General features: G+C 37.8%; 1 protein-coding gene across 1 annotated transcript in view; it reads left to right on the top strand.

Annotated features, from left to right (window-relative positions):
• Window positions 1-18,169: 18,169 nt before the first annotated feature.
• Window positions 18,170-25,135, top strand: part of ARAP2 (ArfGAP with RhoGAP domain, ankyrin repeat and PH domain 2) — a gene marked incomplete at both ends in the record, with an annotated part of 118,038 nt that continues 111,072 nt past the window's right edge. Inside the window, one exon of the mRNA XM_084266843.1 lies at window positions 18,170-19,050. Coding sequence (XP_084122969.1) covers window positions 18,170-19,050 — 881 coding nt within the window. The remainder of the gene's footprint in view (window positions 19,051-25,135) is intronic.

Here is a 25,135-nt window from a genome sequence, read left to right as displayed (position 1 = left end):
TCTGAAGTATCATATACACAAAATATGTTATAGTTTAAGAAATGTACTACAGAAATTTCCTACTAAACATTCATTATAAATACAATCAATGCAGCTTTAAATAGCAATTAAAATGGGACTGTTGATACAAAAGCACACTGAAAATTGAATGTAAGCATTGCGATAACTAATAAGGTAATGTCAGCAGAGCGCTTTGAAGATGTAGAGCACCGTAGAAATGTTAAAAATAACAATGAAGGATATAAAGTGTCTTTAATCAAAAGTATGAGCTGAAACCAGCTGTAATTATTAAATTCAAAAGGAAAGTTGCCTTTGACTCATTATAGTTTGCTTGATCACACCAAAAGTGTACTGCACAGCTAATACAAAAAAGCTTTGTGAATCATTAACCTATGTACCATTTCTGATTGCCTAGAGTCTCCACATTTTCCAAAATCATTCCTAATAAAATGAGAACTCTGAAAAGAGCCTATACTTTTATGTATATAAGGGAGTGAGAAAAGTTGTCTTTCTAACCAAAATTTTGTGGATGTGTAACGAAAAAAGAAAAGAAGATGGGGAAAATGCATTACTATATAATTACTGTACAGTATTGCCTAGACCAACTTTGCAGTGTGAATCCATACTGTTCCCCTAACCATAGTGTAGCTGATTTCATCAGCTCTACATTTTTTCAATGTATGTATTTCCTTACCTTACTTCAGACTAAATAAATTTATAATGTGCAGATGTGAGTTATTAAAAAAAAAATAATTTGAGTAAACGTAGGAGAAAACTGCCAACCTTGTAATTCTGTGATTCTGTAAAACTTGATTTTTTAAAAAGTAACATTTGTGAGTGAAATAGTAATAAATGGAGCTGATATTGGAATAGGCCATTCACTGAATGTTGTAAAGCTTATGAGAAACTCACTGTCATAAACGTGCTTTTAGAAGGTATGACAAGAACTGATCTATAGTCATGTTCTTTGCTGTAAGAAAACTTTGATGAGATAAAAGATTAGATATCTAACTCCTGCTTCAGTTAGTACATGCTATCTGTATCTCTAGGAATTGTCTCTGTATATTCAAAAGAAGACTTTAGTTTAAAAAATACATTTGTCTAAAACATATTCAATAGAAGAGAAACTATTCTGATTTTTTAATGTGTAGTTGAAACAATTTCAAAACAGTATATTGGTCTTCTCTGTAAACATGAGTGAAACATGCAAAAAAAAAGCTTTTGTAAAAATATGATGTACTGCATGATATAAATGTCTGTGATTACAGAGTGGTCTGCATTGATTGTAGATGCAGTTGGGTAAGCTACATTCTTATTAAAACAGTTGGTCCACAAGCACTGCTATTGGGAGACATTTGAATTTTAAACACATGATTATGTATCAGGTCTCATGACAGAAAATGTAATGGCTACTCAAATTACAGTTGACTTTTTCAGCTTTTTTACTTTTCAGCAGTGGTAAAGTGAATGTGTATTTAGTTTTTCTGATGATCAGCACTTGAAGGTCTTTAAATTCAGATTTTCTAATAGCAAAAGCATAGCTTCACTTGAAAAAAAATAGTCCCCCACCCTATTTTAATTTCAGTCCCAGTGTTGTATTATGAAAACCTGGTTTTTTGTGATGTTTTGCTACTAATTCACCACTTTCTCTTACTTAAAGAACGTTGATAAAATATGTTGGTGGAATTTATTATTCTTTCATGCTGTTTAGTGGATAGTCTTATGATAACTATAAAGTCTTTGGGAACAATCAGAAATTTTTTACTTGCCACAAGCTCTTACCTAAAGGGGTCCAATTGCAATCATAACTTTCAAGGCCCTGCATGCATGGCCTAGACCACCCTCACCTGGACCACATTTGAAGCTTTCTGAACACTGCACATTTTAAAAGTAAATGTTGCTGAAATAAGCAAAATATAACTGGAAAGCATGAAGGATGAAGAAAGCAGAGAACATGAGTCAGTCAGAAGTATTACAGAACAGTGAGTGTATATTCTCTGAAAATACACAGCTCCCTACACTAAAATGTACTATAGAGCGTACTGACAAAAGCAAGATCTTACAATAGATGGTATATGTGAAAGAGGAAGTGCTTTCAGTGTAATATGATAAAGAATATAGTACAAAGGTTATTTAAATAGAATTCATATCATACAGTTAATGCTGGGGTTTCACAGTCACTTTAAGCTCGTACTTTTGTGAAGTTAAATTCAGCCTGGATTAGTTATCTGAGATGGTTTACTATGCAGCATACCAACTTCAAAGAGGAGGTTGAGACAGCAGGAATAAGAAAGCTTGATAAGGGTAATATTACTCCATTATCCTGCAGTGTCAACTTTAACAGCGAAAGTACAGTTCGATCTTTCAGCTTTTACTGCAAAATACTGAACAGAAGAAAAAAGACACACACACACAAAAAGAGACAGAAAGAAAACCAGTTCTGGGATACTGTATTCAGAAGAAACTCACAAATTGGGCCACTGTGGATCCCTAGCCTCACTGAAAATCCCTGCTGAAAATATATCCTTTTGCTGTGGAAGAATCAGCCCATAAGGGTAGGATGAAGACACAAGCCATTGTGTTTACCATTACATAGGGACACCAGCTAATTAGTCCTACAAAAACAGACTCCCAGGAAAAAAGACATGGGTGTTCTACAACCTGATAGTCAAAATAGGGCTCGAAGACTGGGTAGGTAATATAAAAGGGAAAAAAAGAAACTAAGAGACAATCTGTAAGAAATAAAAATGCAGGAACAATTGTGATAGATGTAGAATTTTTGCTAGATTGTATTTTTTCAGGTCTTGGGTTGGGTTTATCTATTTTGTGTGAAAGAATTAATAACAAAAAAGTTGTGCATTCATGCATCAGAGCTTAGTTGTCCATTTAATGTCACCCTTTTGAAGATAGATCCTACTACATCAGCAGAAAAACAAAGCATAAAATTGGTTTTGTGTTTGATTTTGTTTTAAAACAATTCCTATTCCTGGGTTACTTTCGCTTTTAAATATATTCTGTAACTATTTGAAGAGTCCTTAAAAATGAGCTTTCACATCCATATTAAACAGTGGCCTTGGCTGTAGAGGGAACAAAATAGCAAATTTAGAAAAATAGGGACCAAAGTATACATTGAAATTAAGTTGTCATTTAGCAGATGTACACATTCTTTTCAGAATACCTTAAGACCATTGCGTAGCTGATAACAAAGGAAGTGGACTTTGCTCTGTTAGGAAAAGAGATTAGACTGTATGGTGCAGACCCAGTAAGTTCTAGCTTTATACTCTGTATATAATGCAAAGTTCAGTATGTGCCCATAAAAGCATTTTGGTGCATTTATTGATCTATTCATATCTGAAAATACCTGTCTCCAGTATTCTAGGACCCAAGTGAAGAAAGTGCTATACTGTGCCATGGAAATTACATGTTCATGTGAATTTAGTGCTGTACCATAGTGACCAGTGCTGGATGTTTTGTAGAAGGTCATAATACCCTTGAAATACTTAATTATGAATCAGAATGTTTAGGAAAGGTACATCTCTCTGAGCGCAGCCACAGTACTTGTCATTAAGCCCTCTTATCCATGAATCAGTGTGCATGAGCCTCACATTAGCAAAGGCAAAGCTCCAGAGCATGGGAATGAAGAAAGTCTGGGCCTGTGCTAAACCCCAGTGTGGGGCCACATAGGTGATTACATTCACCTAAATGCAGTGTGGTGTTCTTGGCCTGATTTTGCCATTTAAGTTAGCTTCTGTGGACCTTTCAGATAATCAATGTTGAGAAAACAAACCTTGCTCAGCTGTGCTGGAATAGAACTTGTGATCAGGGTGCTAACCATGTATTTCTTATTTCTGAGCCTGATCTATGCCAAACTGCATAGGCATAGCCTTTGGTTAGCTTTGTGACTTGGAAAAAAAAGGGTAATTTATATTCCTTACGTGTTCTCTTTTAGTTTAATTTTTGATAACTATTTGTCAGGAGTTTGAATAATATTCAGTGGGAACAGTCATCTTTGAAATTGCAGACTGGGACTTCGTAAATCCTCATCTTTGGTGGGCAAGAAGAATGTCTAGCCCATCTAATCTGTCCTCTACTGCTTGAGTACTGACCTACAATATAGGAAGACTGCAGGGTAAGACAAAAATAGCAATATATCCTCTCCAAATCATATATTATTCTATTTACACTCCTCTACAGGAGGTAATCTCGATTTAGCTGAAAGCCTACTCTGCCTGAAATACAGTTTGAACTGTAGCATGCATTTCCGATACCTCCCTTAAGTGAAAGAAATACAAACCACTTTTACTGATGTTTCCCTTACAATTCCTTGCAGACACAAGAGAAGTGAGCTTTGAGGACAGAGATTAAGAAGTGGCCTTTCCTTAGCCACTGAAATAATTGTAATGAGTTTTCATTACATATTTCTATGCTCACTTAGACATTTGGTGCACCGTAAAAATTGCAATGAATTAATTTAGTCCATTAATTTACACTACAATTTCCTTATTTTTGTATTTCTTTAATCTGTTTCTATATGCAAGAGCTGTGAAGGCCTCCAGGATTCTGAGCATTCATAAACAACTGATAAGTTTTGCGTTTCTGTAGCTGAACAAAGTATGTAATTTGAATTCCATGCCAGTGTGCATAAAGCAAAAAAGACTTAGTCACGGTTTTGGTCTTGCAAAGGGGTTTCTTGTGTGTGTGTGTGTGTACAAAATTGAATTATCTTCTATGAGGCCTTTGTGTGATACATTGGCTTTCCAGTTATTTTTTAAGGAAAGGACAAGATTACCACAGTGTCTCTGAAAGGTCAGAAGCTTGATTAACTGTTTACCTGTAGAAGACCATAATTTCCACAGCCTCTCTGCTGTTTGTCTCATTTTACAAAATTAAGTAATAACCTAATTATAACCTTTGGGAAAAACTAATTCTTGAAAGAAAACAGCCTTTTGATAGAACAGTAACAGTATTTTGTACTTATTAAAGATGATTGATGTTGTCTTAATGTTAGTACTTAATTTATAAAAAAACCTGTAGGCTTTTCTATCCAATATTGAAGTGACACTTAATTGCAACTTTAATTAAATTTTAGAAAGTGAGAGGCAGTAGAAACATGACATGAAAGTGTTGTTTTCACTTGATGGTATTTCTTTTCCTAATGATGAAGTCCTAGTCTCAGTTATTGCTGTCCTCAATAATGAAGTTAAACCTTGTTCTTAAGAGATACTGTTCTCACAAAACAATCCTTGAAGGAAGTATGACATTTTCTCGGTAGAAGAAGGGTAAAAAGATACCAAGAACTGTAGCTATCTGGATATAGAGTTGTGTGGTGTGACAGATTTCAGCAGAGCTTATAACATCAGCTGATGTGTATCTGAGATTTCTTAAATGGCAATCTAATTCTAAATAGTAGGCAGAACACTTAATACCATCCTTTGTTTACCTAAAATAACTGAGGTTACTGGTACTCCCAGTACCACCTGGTAGTCCCCAGGTGGCTCGGTCGCTTTTAACTTCTCTTTCAGCATTTCACTTTTGAGGATGTGTCTCCATTTGGTATTTATAAAAGTGACTGAAAATGAAAGAAATGGTATGCAAAATGGGATGCACATAGTAAAACTTCAAAGACTTGATACTTCTCAGCTTCTAACATAACCTAATCAATTCACAAGAAATTATTCATGGACAGATGGGATATCTTCATTATGAGTTGTCTATTATTTGTATATATAGTAAGTCTGCAGATTAGTCCCTTCAATAGCATCAGAAACCTGGGGAGTGAGCCAACTACTATGAGTTGGTTTCTTTGGTTGGGCAGAAGGCAATGAGGAAAGAAGAGAAAATGGAAAAGAGATAATGTGTTTCACCAGACCTAAATAATGATGTAAAATTATATTGAACTATGTACAATTTTTACCATGATTGTACTTTGGAAAAATTTTCCTCTAAAAATAGTTCTGTGATGTCTGTATTATGTTCCATTACTTTCCATACTGAATTTGCTCAAGCAACTAGTAAAATGAAAGAGGGAAAGAGGTATCTGAGAGGGTGACCTTTAAGAACTAATAGCATCTTTAAATGTGTCATACGTGGTTTCTGTAGAATGCAGGCAAGCCAATGCTGTGCAGATGAAACCTTAATGATATGTGATTCATTATAATTCAACGGACTGCGTAAAAGACGAATATGGGAAAAAATTAGCACTTTGATGTGCAGGAAAGTTCCTCAGAGGAATTTATTTTCAAATAAGTTTAAGAAAGCTCCATTAGGCTTCTCAAAGATGACAGGAAGTTATGCCAAGGTAACTAGGTTCCTTAAATGAAGGCACTAGCAGTCATAAAAAGGAACTTACCACATGCTTTGAAGTTGCATTTGTATTCAAAAGCAACTTGAAAATGTTAAAATATAAATAAGAGACAGAAGTGCTGGGATAAGGTCCCAGACTGAACACAGCTACACTGAAAAAAAAGCATTGAAACCACTCCTCTAGGTTTTCTAGTGACAGATTTCCAGGAGAAACCTTAAGCTGCATCTAGAATGAAAGGCTGATCCCAGGTATTTTTCAGTTACTGCTTTTTCTTGGTTAGACTCTTTTCAGACTCTTTTGCCAGACTCTTTTCAGTGACACCCAGTAAAAGGACAAGGGGCGACTGGAACACAGCAAGTTTCACCTGAATATGAGAAAAAATGTCTTCACTTTGAGGGTCACAGAGCACTGGAACAGACTGGGCAGAGAGGTCATGGAGTCTCCTCTGGAGATACTCAAAACCTGCCTGGACATGTTCCCGTGCAATCTGCTCTAGGTGATCCTGCTTTAGCAGGGGGGCTGGACTAGATGATCTCCAGAAGTCACTTCCAACCCCTACCATTCTTTGATTCTGTAAGATGCCTTTCATTTGAAGCAAGAGCTTAACCCCCTGCCTTGCTAGAATAAATTTGCTATTTTCATTTTTTTGGCTTGTGAACTCAGGTGCATCTAATAGCTGGGACATGCCTTTACTTTCCCATAAGCAATTAACTCAAATAAAGCAGTCCTCCAGACAAAATTCTCAGGTTGTCTGCAGATGGAAACATATATCAGTGTATATGGAAGCAGGAGATCACCAGCCCATAAGGCCGTATCAACAGATTTAGGTGCTGGCTCAAGATGGACATTATGGAGCGGGTTAGTCCAGGGAAATACTGTATGGTGTGCTTTGGCAAAAGGCAGTAGATAGACCATCCTTAACTTCCAGAAATCTCAGGGTGTATTTTAAATTGCCATCTTTGCACAATCCCACTGAGAGTGAGGTCAGGTTCAATGCTTCTGACTCACCCATCACCACCATACAAGAGGTGCTTTTAGAGCAAATGCTACTATTGAACTCTAAGTGTTTTCATTCTCAGAAAGAGTATTTTATTCTGAATAATTTCTTGCCTTTAGAGGATTTTGCATATGCAGCTGAGTTCAGTATACAGTACACAAGCCAGAAAATTCATTCTGACTGAACTGTCACCATAACTGGTAAGGGAAAGAAAGAAAATCGCTATCAGTAAACACTGTATCACCCTATTGCTCCAGCTTTATGTCATTTGTTTCAAACGTCATAAATCAATATCAAAATAGTTTAAAGGGACTACCTCATGAGTCTACCAGCAGCTTTAAGAAAACAGAAACTAGGTTAAGGGTAAACATACAGCCATTGAAGGAAATAAGAGAGCAAAAGCCACAGCCATTATGTTGTCATACCTGTAAAGTAGAACATTCACTAGTTCATAGAGTGATAGTCTAAAAATACAAATCCATCATATGGTACAGGGAACGATCTTATGATCCTTCTTGGAAATCAGATTGACTATTATACAATTACATTAAAATATAGGCTGTAGATCAAAGTGAATCTTTACAGCACTTTTGTCTTACACCAAGTGAATTATGTGACCTCATGCTAGAACTTTACTTGTGAAAATTGTAATGCATGATTTAATTTCCAAAGTTAGTTTTCCACATGATTTATTAAGAATAATATCAAAGCTATACTAAAACACTAATAGAGAAGCTCAAATCATAAAAGGCCTAGATATTCCCCTGCTGGTTGTTTAAGATGTAGCTAACATTTCATTTCCTATCATGCTCCACAAGCTCCAAAAAAGTAAATACATTTAGCCTTCTAAACACCTTGAGGAGACTGGTGGATGAATAATAATTTTCTCTTCTTTAAGGGGGAACAAATGAGACTGAAAAAGATTGAAGACAAGGATTAGAACTTAGATCTTGCTACCTAGATTGGACTGTGTTCAGTGGGAATATGTGCTATTTTTACAGCAGAGAGAGAAATAGTCTCATTAAAAGTTCACAAACAAACTCCATTCTTCTGTGTATTCTTCTGTGTATTTTTAGATTGTGGACAAACTTTGTGTACAATATCAGGTCATCTATAAAGGAAGGAGTAGTTGTTGTTTCCCCCAGTTTATCTAGTAAATTGCTGTTTGTGCAGCTAGTTTTGGAGTTCTTAAATAAAACAATGTGTAGCAAGCAGAACTGATCCATAGTTTTAAAGATACACACATTCAAAAATGACACTATTTGAGAACCAGAATATGGCTGACTATTTTGAATCAGTTACACTACTAGCTTAATGAACAATAAAAAATGTGGCAAGCATCTAGGTTGATTTATGAAAAAACACAAAGATAAATGTGGAAATCTGGGGTAAATCACTATTCTAAGGATCAGCTCCTGTGCAGTTTAGATTATGGTACTCCATCTTCAGTTATACACAGACTTACATGGTTACTCTTATGGACCGATAATGTTAAAAATAATCAGTCCAATCTCAATAACTGGAAAAAAATATTTTGAAGGGTTTTGTAACCATAAATCTGAGCTGAAAGGAAACGTAGCATGTTGAATATGAATTACCTTCTCTTACAGTCAAATGTCATTTAGGATACAAAATGCCCTAATGTCTTTTAGAGAATTTAGCAAAAGTCGTAGAATCACAGAATCATGGAATGCTTTGGGTTGGAAGAGCCATCAAAGATTGTCTGGTTCCCACTCCCCTGCCATGGGCAGGGACACCCTCCCCTACACCGGCTTGTCCAAAAACCCATCCAACCTGGCCTTGAACACTGCCAGGAAGGGGGCAACCACAGCTTCTCTGGGGACCCTGTGCCAGGGCCTCACCACCCTCACAGTGAGGATTTTATTTCTAATATCTAATCCGAATCTACCTTCCTCTTGTCCTATCACTTCATGCCCTTGTAAACAGTCTCTCTCCAGCTTTCTTTCAACTTCTTTTTATAATTATTTGCTAAGGTGAAATTTTATCTCTAGTTACTAAAAAAAAACATTACCTACCTAATATTTTTTGTGATAGGAACATAGAAACTCAAGGAAAGAGAAGATTATCAGATAATAAAATCTCTACAGTTTTCAAGCCTTTCAGCAGATTTTGAAAACTGAAGAATATGAACAAGCCATTGGATAGTACTGTGCCTTAGGTCATATCAGAATTACATCAGAATTAGTAAATTGCAATTTCCTTTTAGATTTTTGTAAGACTTTTTTTCCGTAATTGTAGAAATCTGTCATTTCATACTTTGACAGAGAACTATATACTGTAATTAAACCTGAGAATTGAGAGCTTTCTTATGTTCTGATAAATTATGCTACCTTATTTCCACAAAAACAGCATATAAGTTTGCCCAATACTGCTAATGTCATTTAAATATACACAAAAAGAGAAGGAAAACCCCTAACCCCCAAAAGGACATGGCTTAAAATGAATTTGTGTATACTGCAATTTTTCTGGACATAATACAGAGAAAAATGTCAACACAATTGGTAGGTGTTAAAGACATTTAACACCTTTTTATTCCATTTTTCACTCCCCCAAAAAACACAACCAAGTAAAAAAACAATCTCAGATCTTGTGGTCTCATACTGTGGTCAAGAGAAGTAGATAAGTACAATTCTGGTTGAGACACAGAGCGTCAGGGTGCAGTCTCATGTCTGAGGGGAGATGCTATTACTACACAAGTACGAATGGACCAAAGACAATATCTTACTGAGCTCCATGTGAGACTAGCATCTCTTTTATGACCATTAACTGTGGTCTCTGCTTCTGGCCCACTTAAATAGGCAAATTGTGTGGGTCTTCTGGAATAGAAGGGAAGGTGGACTTTACAGAAGGACTTGGGAATTTCTTGGCAGAGAAGAGCTCACAGGTATTAATTAATAACCATACATTAAGGTATGCGGGAAAAATCAATTCATCCCAGCAAAACCTGCCAATTAATCATGGTTTTGCATGGCAAGGTAAGCCTTACGAAGGAGGCAGATCTGGTTTGTTGTTTACAAGACCTGAATCTTTCAAATATTTGAAGTTACTGTGGTTAAAATTCTTTTTCAAAGTCAGCATTCATTGGCATTCTTACTGTCCTGAAAGGAAGCTAGGCTTGGCTGGAAATCTTAGTCAAATCTGTGCTCAGATGACTCTGTGAGTCATGAGGTTACAATCTAGAAAGGGCATGGCCAAGAAGGGTGTTAGCATACTTACCTGAATCACATCTTTGCGCCAACTTGGTTTGGAAATGTGTGTCTGTTTGCAAATAATTGGGAAAAGCATGGAGCCAGACTCAGGGAAAGCATTAATAAAAAGTCAGATACAAACGTTGTGAATTTCTTCAGGTTATCTAGAAAGGCAAAACCAAAAGTTTGCACTGGAGTGGGACTTTCTTGCCAGAAAATTTGCTTGCAGAATGCAAGTTTAGAGGCAAAATTTACTGCCTTTTTTTGTGTGTGTGTACACTGGTATTAAGCATCAGTAATTTGTGCTTGCAGAAGGATTTTCAGAAGTGCTTGGGCACCAGTGGAATTGGTTCTGTAAACTTCAAACTGCTAATTGCTTTGGCTGGGAGTTGGAGTGAAAAAGTTATTTGCATTGAAAAATGTGATCCCCAAACCTCATTTTACTACCACGGTACCCACGGTTTTTAACAGCGCTACTATTAGTAGGGCTACCTAGCGAGGGAGCATTTAGCATGTAATAAGCACTCTTTGAAGCAGGAAAAAGAACCCAGATTTACTTGTTCCTAAACGAGCACTTTAATTACTGGCCTCTTTTTCTCTGTAAATGCTTTTTTTTTGCTTCACCAGCCTGGCAGACCTCAGGCTTCAGCTTACAGCAGCGTGAGCCTTCTGGTACGCCCTTGGATTTAGTTAGAAAAACCCCGAACTGATACACGAAGAGGAAGTTGTACATGCACTCTGATAAGTAAGTAGACGAGAGTACTTTGGAGTCTCGCTTTGTGGAAGCTGAGTGACACTAATTCACAGATGTGGGCGAGTTCTTAGAAGTGGGGAAGTTGCATGCGTTGCTGAAAACTTAGTAATTCTTTATTTTTACCTCTTTTTTTTTAAGAAAAAAAAAATAATCAAGTGATCACTCAACAGCTGTGCCACTGCTATAAGGTACTAACAGCTTCCTGGCACCCACGGCGTCTGCCCCGAGCGCGGCTCCGTTGGGGAAGCCCTCGGCTCCCCGGGAGGGAGGGAGGGAGCCATGCCGCCACCCGGCCCCAGGCTGGGGGGTTGCGGGGATGGGACGGGACGGGACACCGGCACCCGCAAAGCGGTGCGCTGCCAACACTCTCAGAGCCGAAGCCTGTGGCTGCAAGCGGGCTTCCTCCTGACTCCTCGAGAAATATGCTGTCCGGCGAGTACGCCCTGAGCAGCCGCCCCGGCGGCCCACGCGTGGAGCGGAGGGGCGCGGAGCGGCGGGCGGTCCCTGCCCGCGCCCAGGTGCAGCCGCCTCCTCCGGGATTGAAGGAGGGAGGGACGGAGCTCCGCGCTGCGGGCGCGGCTTGCCGGGGAGCAGCGCGGGGGTGGGGTGTGGAGGCAGGAAGGAAGGAGAGAGAAAGCAAGCGAGTGGAGAGCCGAAAGGGGGAAAGAAAGCTGAAGCGATCTAAAGCCCTGTTCTCCCTCCCCCCCCCTCGCGCCTCTCTCTTCTCCCGTTCCTGTTGCTAGAGGTAAGCCAGCCTCCGCGGCGCGGAGCTCGCGGTGCGGAGGGCGAAGGCTGCGCGCCTTTTCGCCCTGTGCGCGGCGCGGCGGCCTGCGCGGGCGGCTCCCCGGGCCGGGCCGCTGCGGGCACGGAGCCTCTCCGTGGGTCGCTGCTGTGATGCTGGAGTCTCGCCCTGCCCCAGCGCAGCGGCCAGCGAGCGCGGACTCCTGGAGAGTGGCGTTAGAGTTAGCGGCGAGTTGAGGGGCGAGGCGGGGCGGTTTGGTACAGGGCTTGTCCAGATGCACCTCAGATACAGACTTTGGGATCTGGCAAGAAATAGCTCTTGGGCAGGTAGGAAATAAGACGCGTGGCTTTATTTTTTTTTTTTCTCCCTTTTTATTTAGCTTAAGTTACTTTAACGCTCTCCATGTAAATATCATACTGAGGAACCCTGCTTTATCATTATCTATTTGTGGGCTGGTTTTTGTGGCATTAAACACAGGCCGCTTGTTAGTTGCAAGCGTATTTCTGGAAATTTTATCCACCAAATGCACGAACTTCACTTTGGAAAAGTCAGAGAGCCAGCAGGATGTCCTAGATAGAAAAAACAAAGTGAATGATACAGCACCCAAGTGTTGCCACAGCAACTCACTGAAGTCTGCTCAACCAATTCCACTTTTAGTTTGCAGATTGCTGCCACGCAGCGCCTTACTCGGAGCCTGGCTGCAAGTTTGTTCCGCTGGAATTTCTTGCAGTATGAGGTTTGAATCCGAAGTGGCAAGGGTGGCTGAACTTTTCTCTGAAAGACAAGTGTTCTGGAATAAAATTAAAAAACCCTCTCAAAACCAAGTAGCATTTTTACAGAGGATGTGCCTGAAGATGTTTCGTAACTACACTATGTTGAGCTGCGCTTAGTAACTTCCTTGCGTTTGGAAGGGAAACAGCTCTCTACCAGTTGTTGCAATCAGTTTCCTCGCTCAGAGTTGTCCCCAACGTTAATTCATTAAGTGACTGCTTTAAAAAGGTCATTAAGGATTTTTTTTTTCCTTGTCATTTTTGAGTGTGGAGTCACTGTGCTGATTGCATTACGCAGGTTTTTTCAAAGAGCTTTAACGATTTTCTAGGCCTGTTAATCTTGTCAGTTTGTATGCAGTCAATTACAGTTACAAGATGAAATTCACTACTGTCAGATTTCATTCTGCTCCTTGGTAAGTCCTGCTGTAGTGTTTGGGTTTGGGTTTTTTCTTTTGTTTTGGGTTTTTTTTACCTGTTTGTTTGGATCTTATTCTAGTACGTGGTTTAGGAGGAGCTGGGAGCAGGCTTGAACTTGCTTGTATTTGTTGAACTGATTGCTCAAAGTGTGATTACGTTGCTGTGCAGTTGTAAAGGTTTGACACTTTCTTCAGGCTAATATCTATAGTGATCTTAAAAAAAGGGGGAAAGAGAGCCTCACTTGAGTGTTTCCATAATTCGGCTATATCCTACTGTTCACATATTTCACTATTAAAAGTCGTTGTGCTTGCTTCTTGCTTCAATGTAGATTTGCCTATCTTCCAACCAGTGTTGTCAACTGTCTTTCAACCAGTTGTCTTTCAACTGTTGTCTTTCAACCAGTGTTGTGGAGGAATCACAGAATCAGCTGATAGGGCTTTTCAGAATGTTAGGTGCAGGAATGTATCCCCCATGTGAGGAAAGGTTCCCCAAGTTTGGGTTTTTTTTCCTGTGCTATTGAGTTGTCATTTTTCTTTGTGCTATAGAGCTGTCACTTGTAGTAAAACAAAACCCTGATACATCACTTCAAATTGTTTTACTTCCTTGGCTAAGCCCCTTCAAAAAGATGGGAAAGAAAGGACATGAAAATCAATTTGAAAAGTGTGAAAAACATTATCTTCTATGGAAGAAGGTTGGATGATCCCCTATGAGGCTTGGGATGTGCAACACAAATTACTGTTCATCACCTGTCAAAACGTACTCCCTTGGAAGGGAGGCCTAGATGATTTCCCTTGTATTGTTTTTTTCTACGTAGCAATTTAGGGTTTTTTACCCTCTTTTCCATAAAATTAAATAGTGAAGTGTCTTCCAAGAAGCCTGTTTTTTGTAACTAACTGCTGTAGCATTTTCCTGGGTTTTTTGCTAACCATGTTGAATTATGACTTTTGTCATGGTTACTCTACCGTGGAGAATATGCTAGTACAGCAAGAATCAATCTTATTTAAGGAAGACCAAATTCCCCTATTCTGGGGGATTTTCTTTTCCTTTTTGATATTTATTTCTATAAAATAATGTGGGGAAAATATATTTTGCCTTTCTGCTGAGAGCATAAGTTTTGTTTCACAGGATGTATGGCACTATGAACTATGTCGAAGATTTTTTACTTAAACTTGTAGTGGTACAAATATGGGTTGGAAAGTGAAGGTATGTATATAAATGTGTTTATATGCACTACATACCTAATGCTGTACAAATATTCTTTAGAGTTTGTTATGACTTACTCCACAGCTATGGGAGAGATTGATTTTTTTTTTAAATGTTTTAATTACATTAAAATAGATTAATAAATTGGATGAGCTTAAACCCTTAGTACAGATAAAACATTGTAATGTAAGGAATTATTTAGTATTTGTCTCTTAGCCAGTGATGGAAACATTCACTGATGTGTGTAGATCCTTTTAGCTATTTGTTGCTTGAATCTTCATCTGAGTAGTCAAACCAAAACAGGTGTCAATTTAACCCTTTGCTCTGACCTACAAAGTACGTGTGACTGTAAACTTACAGGTATGTAACCAGCTGTAGGGGTAGGCCAGATCTGTAGCAGATCTTTATAAATCTTGATGGATGCATTGGCAGCTCCTGCCATAGATTACCGCAGACACAGAAGCTGAAGCCCAAGCCATTTCTTTTTTTATCAGTGCTGGTGGTTTATGCTCAAAATGTCTTCTCAGCAATAAGTTTCTTCTGTTCTCAGCCTGCTACATAGTTAATTTACAAACTGTGCTGCAGAAAGCAATGGTTCTTGCAAATTTGGAAACAAAGTTTGTTCTATGGTAGGCAATCCTCTGCAGTGTTATGTTATTTATACAGAAAGGGTAAGGATCCGGGTAACTGATGATACATGGCTACTGAGTTCCTGAAGCAATGGGACTGGAGGTGTTCCAGAACGAAGTGTGGGCAAAGCTACTGTGTGTAGAAAAATCAGTGTTTCAATACAGGAAAAGAGTATGCGTGGGTATAAATAAAAATATACTTATATTGAGAATATATATTTATTTATAAACATATACCTAAAAGCTAATTTCCTATATGTCACTTTTTGTTACTGCTGAAGATGGATGGACTGAGAGAATGATACTGTCTGAGAGAAACATTAACATTGCGGGGGGAGAAAGTACTCAACCACCACCATGAATCCTAGAATCATAGAACGCGTTAGGTTGGAAGGGGCCTTTAGAGGTCATCTGGTCCAGCCCCCGTGCAGTAGGCAGGGACATCTTCACTAGATCAGGTCGCTCAGAGTCACCAAAAACTGTCAAGCAGGTTGAAATGGCTGAGCTAATCAGTTGCAACTCCAGTTTAAAAATACTTAAACTGATATGCTAACATCACAGCGTTTACACTTGCACATATGTGGGTTGTCTGGTGTTTTTTGGGTTTTGTGGGGGTTTTTTTTATTAATAGGTACATGGAAGATTCTGTTCTGGCACAGGCAGTTCCCGCCTGATACTTTTTGTTCATTTTAGTAATCTCTGCACTTACTGTTTCTCATTCTGTACTTGGACTATATATTCAACTTCAGAGACTATGTAGTTGTATTTTCTGGGTTTAGAGATGGGTGTAGACCATAATGTTTGTTTAAACTTTATCTTTTATGGTTAGAGGCTTATGTGAAAAGCTTGAGGAAATGCTTATGTCTGATATTTTAGAGGAATGATGAGTGTTTAGATAAGTACTCAGCTTGGGAAAGGACAAAGTTAAATCTAAAGCTGATTGTTAATCATTTTAGCTCAATGCAAGACTCTTTGAATTTAAATGACCTGGGAATCTTTTAGTGAGGATTAACTCCTTAACAAACTTCATCTCTCTTGAGAGGTTTATATCTGATTGGCTTATACAGTCCTTCCTCTAAAAAGTTTTAATTGTATGAGTTTCATATTCAAGATAGTAAGTTGCATCTCAAATTAGTAGACAGTGATCAAAGCTGATAAAAATATTGCACTAATAATGAAGTTAGAGATTAGCATGAATTCAAACACTTATTTTAAATAACGTGCTATGTTGATTTTAACATTTTGTAGCAAAATGGTTGATCCTCTTTTTTTTTCTTATGTAATGGAGATACCTATCTATGCTGTAAGACAAAAATGGTAATCAAAAGCAAAGGAAAAAACCCTCATTTTGAAGTGCAGGAGTAATGAAGATATTTACAAAATTTTGCAAGACTTCTAGTGACTGAATTAGTTTTTTAATCATTTGTTTCATAGTCATAATGAAATACAGTCACCAAAAGCAGTGATAACTGTCGTGTTCCATTTAGTACAGGATTTTAAGTTTATGTTTATTTGCACGTGACTTTGGGGAAGGAGGAGGGGCATAAAGATTTATTTATGACTCCTTTTCTGAATAATGATTTAGTTACTAAAAAAAATGTGTAGGAAATCTTACAGGGAGAGGTTTTATCCTTCATTTTTTGGAATTTATGCAGTTCAAAAGTAGGCAATCTTTTAAGCTTCAATTCTAGGTGATACTGCCCTTTTTGTCAGGAAGTATTTTGAAGAATAAGGTATCAATGCCTACTACCATGAATATATTCTGGACATATGACTTCTTTTCTTTCTAATTGCTATGCAAGTGTTATGCTTAAATGTTCTACCAAAGCCGTTCTTTCTTTTCCAGGCTGCTTAAGGCTCCTACCTGCATGCCAGGACAGCTGCTTCAGTCAGCAGGTTTTCCTCAGGCGAAATTACTCTTTATACAGGAAGAGGGGGTGTGTGTGAAAAAAACCTGTTGACTGCTGCTGATCTTAAACCTTCTTTAAAGAGTTGTGATTTCAGGCTGTCTGAAACACCTTCAGAACAGTAGCTTCTGGAGTCTGTAAATCGTGAATTTGGATGTGGCCCTTCAGAAAGAAGAACTCAATTAGGTAGAATCTGGAGTGCAAGACCTGAGTTGGAATACGCTGAGGGAAAAACTGTTGTGGACACTCCAGTTACCAAATGTCCCTAGTGCGGATGCCAGAATTTGCCTATGGGGTTATACCTCTGCTGCTGCTTGTGGCTGAGGGTTAACTGCTTCCTTGACAGAGCTAAAAAGCTAGTAGTGACCTGTTTACTGTTTTCCTGGGTGATAGTTCTGTGAAGGGCCTGATCTACAAGACTTATTTTGATCACCTCCACAGCTTTCTGACTGTAGTTATTTAACTAGTTCAGGCACTTCCCTCCCTGCCTCCCTCAACACACTCAGAAATGATTCTACCTTTGTAAACTATTTTAATCATTATGGTATCTGTTCAGTTGGACCCTCAGTTGAAGAGGGCTTCAAGCCAAAGTTCACATAGAATGCTCTAGCTGGTCATTTTTCCTTTTTCCCATTAAAAGTCTGTTTCTGTGCTAAAAGGAGTTTAAGGCTTAGAAGATAAGGGAGTAGAAGTTAATTGTAGTTAATTGATGCTAGCGTGGGAAAGGGAAGGCTTTGCGTTCCAGCTCCCGTCTTGGATCACTTTGTCTCCCCCTTATATGCAAGTACTTGTGTGCTTATGTAGATAAGTGGTTCATCTCTTAACTGTTCATCTTAATGTTAACTAGTAGGGTTTTACATTTTAAGACTGGATTACTTGTGCTGAGTTAAGACTTTGATTTCTCTATTCTTTTTATACAGGCCAAGATAAAAGGATGAAGAGGTTATGCTGTTTACCCTCTTTGAAATTTTAATATATAAGCAATTTTAAAATATGACTGTACAAATGGCAGGGGACTTTCAGAATTCTATGCAAGATTAATGTGAATTCAGTCCGGATTTTTTTAATGCTCCTTTTTTTCTTTTCTGTAGGTTTGTAGTCTAAAAAAAAATCAGTTTGAACTGAAGAAACTTGGAAGAAGTGTCTTGAAGGAACTGGTTCTCTGCTGGCGGGCTGACAACAAATTTAGAGAGCTTTGTTGCCAGTGAATATGCATGCATCCTGACTATATTTCTACATGACTGTGTGGGGCAATATTTGGAATGAAGCTGCCATCATGTCATCCACAGGCAATGGCACTGATATTGAAGAATTTTTGGCCAACATTAACTTGGGGCAGTATCTTCCTAACTTTAAAGGATATGGCTATAACTTTGTGACGGATTGCTTGGGAATAAATAACAATGTGCTTCAGCAAATGGGAGTGTTGCCTACGGGGCACCGCAGAAGGATTCTTAAGCAGTTAGACATAGCTCTTTCAAAAATGCAAGGAAACTCTCTTTTCCATGAAAATCTAAAACTCCAAGACTTGAAAGGTTTAGAAGAGAAACAGTATTCATCCTCAGAGCAGGAGTCTCCAATAAGCAATTCAAGTGTAGATGGGACTAACTCAATACCTACCATGCTGTCAGAACAACCTCTTAATAAAGCTTACATTGATAAAGAAAAGCTCAAACTTGCAGAACAAAACTTATCTGAGGCAAATGATGATAGCATATACCAGAATTCAGGCAGCCTATTAAAAGCTGTCAGTCTAAGTGGAAATATTAAGATGAATACTCAGCCAGAGACATCACTGGAAGAAGCTGCTGCATACCAAGCTGATGACCACGTTGGCTCTCTGGCATTTCATGACCCTCCTTCTTCACTTGCACATTCATGTGAGACAAAATACAGTGAAAACAAACTTCGGACACTTGCGGATGAGAATGATTTGTCTGATAGTGAACCGAAGTCTCAATTTTTTAAGTTTAAAGGAGAAATGATAGACAATGACTTATATGATTCTTGTACACAAAACTGCTCGAAAGCATTTCCAGGAGCAAGCCAATCTTTTATATTAAGACATCGACCTGTACCAGAAATTCCTAAATCAAGTCAAGTTCAAGCTTCATCAAGGTAACTGCTCTTTCTTTCTAATGCAAAATCACTGTCATTGCAGAAATTATGCTTCAGGGTTTCTCATGGGGTCCTTTTAGTGTAATTTTTTGTGAATTTTTTTTTAAATATGTACTGCAAATACACTGAATCTGGAATGAATCTTGTCAAATTAACTGAAGAAACATTAAGCTTTGATGGAAGCTAAAATTTCAAATGATCATATAAAGGGAAATTTTGGAAATAATTTCCCCAGTCATTTCTATGTCTACTTCTTTTCAAAGGAAGAAATTTTTATTGCTACAGATATAACCCTTGTTAAAAACAACTATGTCAACTATTTTAAAAAAACAATTAATCTGTATGCAGTTAAGACAGGGAAGAATGGAAATGAACAAGTGTTGGAAACCCAAGATTGTAAAATAACAGAAAAAGCTGTTGAATATATTCCAAACAAAAACATTGTTAATAATATTACTTAGCCATTAGTTCTAGTGTATTTAATGAAATTCAGATCCGTAAGAGCAAAATGATGACAGAATGGTGATTTCAGGAGGGCAATAAATTCACTCAAGTATAAAAAAGTCTATGATAAGACAACAGCTATTGTGAAACACAGGTATTCAGGTTGTAACTTAATAACTTTTATGGTCATACCTTTGAAGAGATACTGTTCTTGGAAAATACAAGTTGTTTATTTTCATATAAACAAGGGGTAATGGTTTTAAACTAGGAAAGGGTAAATTTAGGTTAGATACTAGGAAACAATCTTCAATATGAGGGTGGTGGATCATTGGAACAGATTGCCCAGAGATGTAGTGGAGGCCCCATCCCTGGAGATACTCAAGGTCAGACTTGACAGGGCTCTGAGCAACCTGATCTAGTGAAGATGTCCCTGCTTTCTGCAGGGGGGTTGGACTAGACAACCTTTAAAGGTCCCTTTCAACCCAACAGGTTCTGTTCTTATAAGTTTCATATATATATATATATAAAATAAAGATCTAGGAATGTTTACACAACTGCACATATAAACATGATTTTAGCTAAAAAGCTGCGCAAAATTTGGAAAAACCTTCTTGTCTGTTTTGTGCATTGTATAATGTAGCCACCTTGTAAACAAAGCAGGATGTATCTGGTAGTGACTGCATGCTTGGGAACAAGACAATTGCACGAGTATCTTGAGTCTTAGACTTAAAGCATGTAAAATTTCTATATGAATATGTAATTTTATTTATCCTTTTTTAAAATGAGGATATTTTGTGGAGGAGGAAATTACATTATCCTTTAGTTCTAAAGCAAGGACTTTCTTAAAGATGGCTCTCTGATTTTCGGATCTCATGGTCATTTAGCTGTTAACTCAGAGGATGGGTACAACCAGCTTGTTGTATTAGGTGTTTGCTTTTGCAGGTGTTCTCAGTAACAAAACCAGCATGCAATGATGCTTGTAGTATAGTTTTAATATTTTTATACTGGGGGGGGGGAGAGGGAGGGACAGGGGCAGGGAGAGGAGGGTGGCATTCCAACTGGTACAAAGAATTGGAAAAAGAAAATTAAAAAAAAATGTGGGAGGGTTTTAGAGTTTATGGAATCTTTGTAAGGTTAGTTCTGTGCAGCACTGCTGGGAATAGTATTGGACAGAGTCCAATAATGTTTGTTAAGATAAATTGCCTAGAAGAGTTTGAATTTGTTTCAAAATCTTCATGTGATGTGGGTTGGGGAGCTTTCTTCCTTCAGAATGGCTGAGTTCATATTTTCAATCCACAAAATAGCGTGCAGCATTTATTGTCTTGAATAAGCATTAGTTGTAGCTTGTCTTGCCAAAATATGATGGAATGTAGAGGAAAAGGTCTGATGCTAGAACTGAACTCCAGCTCTGTCTTAATAAAAGCTTTATTGTTTAAACGTTAAAAATCATAGGCACTGAATGTGCAGTAGATTGCAATATGGCAGAATATATAAATGAAGAATATCTCCCCACAGATTAATTTGTGGTATTTTTTGATTCTGTTAACTGTAGGGTTTTACACATCATGCTGGTTAAGTGTCATAAACAGAGTAACATGCAAAGTTTTGTCTGTGTAGACATATCAAAATTATTAGGTTGCACAAGTTTAGTTTGTTGTTTTTTTTTTTTTTTTTTTTTTTTTCTTTTTTAACCACTAGCTATGCCTGGAAGGAACATGTCTGAGACTGCTTGGTATTTATCTTTTTCATCTGCATCTCTCAGCAGCTAGAATCATAGTTAGCGAGTTTATACAGGCCCTAAATACAGAGTTTTCCCAGCCTTTATAAGTTTCTTTTAGATCATTGAGAGAAATCAGTATTAAATGTTGTAATACAATTGTTTGATTGAGCATATTCTTTCCAACAATTATGAGATTTTTGTTTGCCTTAAAAACATTTCATCAGTGCCTCCTAAATCACAAAAAAAAATGTGCTTATTGAAACTTAAGTATAAACCTCTTTGAGGGGGGAGTAGCTGTAAGGTAACTTTTGTACAGTGATTATCCCTACTTCACTCAATAAAGCTATTCCTGTTGAGCTGAAATGGGAATCTCATCCTAAAATATAACAACAACTAGCTACTAAAAGATTACTCTTAATGTCTTTAGAGAAATAATCATTCAGTAGAGACATTATGCTGTATTTTTATGTCTTCCCACCATTGAGGTAAATCCTCCAAATCCCAGTCTATTAGTGATTGATGTATGATTGGGTCACTAACTTCATTTTTATTTGTGAGCGCCAGCTTATTTTCTTCATCTTTATGCTCGAGTTACAACAATATGGAAATTTTGAAGGACAAGTAGCAATCTGTCTGAGGAAGATCAAGGTTAAACCAAAACTTCAAAGCAGAACTTAAACTTCTCTGAAATATTCATGGTAACCCTGCCAGGGGTTGGGTTTTTGGGGGTTTAGTTTTTGTTGTGTTTGGGTGGTTGGATTTTTTTTTAGAGACAAAGAATTGACTTGTATTGATGGGCGCTGATTACATCCATATTACACTGTGTGAGAGAAATCCTAATGAAATCTTCTGGGAAACTCAACATTTCCTTCTAGTCATATGTGGACATTGGTCATAAAATATTCATGCAAGGAAATGTTTTTCTCATGATCTCCTCTATGCCTTTTGTCATAAAAAGTTCGTGTGGTGTTTGTGCTTGTGACCCTTTGTGGGTCTGTGACCATGTCACTTCTCATTACTAATAGTGTGCTCGCCTCTCTTGCAATTATATCCGCTTCCCCGTCCCACGCTTGTGCTCCTGGCGCTTGCCTGTAACGAAACACACTGTCAGCTGGTAAGATGCTGTAGTGTGCTGTAAGTCGGAAATAACTGTGGTTTTCTTCTTTGAGGTATGTGTGTCATCACTGTCGTACTAAGGGGTGCTGAATAAAAAAAAGTGACTATTACCTTGTGTTCTTGATAGGTTACTGTGCCAGTTTTAGCAGTGTTGTTTGTTGATCCACATTGAAGTGCTGTGTTATTAGGCTAGATCCTTGTCACCTAGACTTTTTCTTTTAGGCTATTATGAGCTATTTGTTGATACAGAATTAGTGAAGCTCACTCTAAGTGTGTTTAAACGTACTGAAAGTTTTACAGGGATTGCAAATAATCTTCTAAAAATTAAATAATCTGAATCCATAATGTCTTTGTTTGGCAAAGTCAATCACTCTCTCTGAGGCCCTGCATTCTGTGCTTAAGTGAATAGTCTTAAATTTTTACTACGGTTCCCCAGTCATGTTATGGAACAGAGCAAAGGGTTAAACAGGGTGGATTGGAAGTTTCATGGCTCCTCTTGATACTTTTGGTCTAAGTTGCTTCTTCCATACAGGCATGAGTGAAAAACTGAGGCTTTTGTAAGACAGAATAGTTAAAGTAATGCAATGGATTGACCTAACCGCTGACATGCCTTCAGCGCCAGATTGAAGGTAGCAAGCGTGGAGATAGTTTTAAAGGCTTTGGCTGCTTTGGGCAATGTCATTTAGTAGTCGCTCTTAGGTGAAACAGCTATTGCTACATCATTCAGCACAGCAATCTGTTCAAAGAAAAAGCTTAAGCAGCTTGATAACACCATAGACCTGGTTGTTATATAGAATGCTATACAGATAAAATTTCAGGCTGATTGCCTCTATATATGTTTAGATGTTTTTTTCCATATGCCCCAACTTTGTTGCTTGTACTGTTCAGCCGTGGGGTTGCTCTGATTGTTTATTAAAAGAAGTAAGAAGAAATAGACCAAAAGTAATTCCTGAATATGTGCTGTGTTTCTGGGAAAATATAAATAAACAAAATAGATTATGGTGCTTGGCCTGAGCAGGCACTGTTCATCATCTGCAGCTGTCAGATCCTATGATTGAAACTTCTTGCTTGGTGTGATAGGCTTTAGATTCCATTTCTTAATATACTGGTGGTAAAGACTGCTAATGAGGCACCCAGGCTGGTGCTGCTCTGTCTTTCTACTCAGTGGTCTGGCACACAAAGAAATTGCTGTCTCTCTTTTACCCTATGGTCAAGCATCACCATTAATTTACCTCTGCAAGCAATCTATGAAGCTCAGAGCTTGAATACGGCATGGTAGAGCACTTTTGACATGTTTGCATTATGGGAAGGCAAGGTGTTAAGATAGAAAATAAAACGTCTTGAATGAGCTTGAAAACGAAAGTTTTATTCATTTAAAACTCACCAGATGAATGCCAGTAAAGACTTTTAAGCACTGACTGCTTGCACTGACCTCTCTCTGTCACTTTGTTTTCGAGGTGACAGGAGTGTTTTGAATAAAACAGCTCGGCTCAACCCCGTGCTAAGCTCTCACCTTTCCAGTCTCTCAGCCTTAAGCAAGACCAGTCACTGCCTCATCACACCCTCTCATCCTGTTTATGCACAAGGACAGGGCTGTTGAAGAGTAAGCAGCCTGAGCCGCATCCAGTACACCTTAATATATGAATGTAGTTATTAATCTCCACGGTTGTAACAAAGTGATAATTTAATTGCCATTATGATTTTTATGTCTTTTTAAAATTGGCACCCTTTGTGATTGACAGCCTGCTTGCACTAACCTACCTATAAAGTGAGAAATAAAGACCATTAATCTGAAAAGGTTTTGAATTTTGAAATGGTTAAGGAAAGTAATAGCTCTTTATAGATATAAGATCTTGTTTCAATCATAGTTACCCCCAAAACAGTAGTCAGTGTTTTTCTGTACTTGTATATTTAACAAATACTTATTGTATTTGTAGTCTATGGAGCATCAACAAATTATTATCATTGTGTATCTTGTACTGTGTGCTATTTGTTACATGTAATCTTTCAAGCAGATATTCAGTGTAAGCTTGTTCCATATATTTTATATCTCAAGATAGTTTTTACTTGACATAAGTTAAAACACTCTTTTCCAAAATTGAAAAAAGGTTTTATTTTTGATTGCTGGAAAAAGCCTTGCAGTTTGCTTGCTAGCAGGTTTTCTTGACATGTATGCATACATGTAGATACATAACCCAAAACCAATGCACAGGATCTGAGAAATAGATGAATTTTTAAAACATGCAGGCCTTTGTAAGCGGTTTTGTTATTTTTCATTTCCTGGTGAGTTTATTTTCACTCTTTACTATTAGTATTACTCACTTCTAAATCCATCCCCCTGAAACTAAGCCATTGACTCACTGCTCTGAATGAGGAAGAAAACCATCTTAAAAGCTTTTTCAGTCAAAGCTGATTATCTGTATCTCTAATTTATTTTAATGCTATTAATATCCTTAAAGAAAAGTCAACCTAACAACAAGAAATCTGGTCTGTGCTGAAAAAGAGGTTTTGTAAGCATTTCAGGTTCTTTAAAATCAGCTTAGTACAGAAGTATGAAGTTAGTTTGCTAGCTTAGCTTCAAAAGATGGAACTGCAACACTTTTAGTAAAATGTATGAAGAAACACAGACTTCTAAAATGTTTGCTTTAAAACTTTGCTTGTCTAATTTTAACTCGAGAACATAAACATTGGTGTGTGGGAGCCAGGCAGTGATACACCTTAAATCACCCACCTTGTATTTTCTAAAACCATGGTTTTACAAAATATTAATGAGGAACTTAATTGGTATAACCTGGATAATATTTG

The sequence above is a fragment of the Gallinula chloropus genome (genome assembly GCF_964237585.1).
Source record: "Gallinula chloropus genome assembly, chromosome: 7".
NCBI lineage: Eukaryota > Metazoa > Chordata > Aves > Gruiformes > Rallidae > Gallinula > Gallinula chloropus.
Note: the sequence above shows the minus strand (reverse complement) of the source record. Positions and strands in the feature narration are given on the sequence as shown.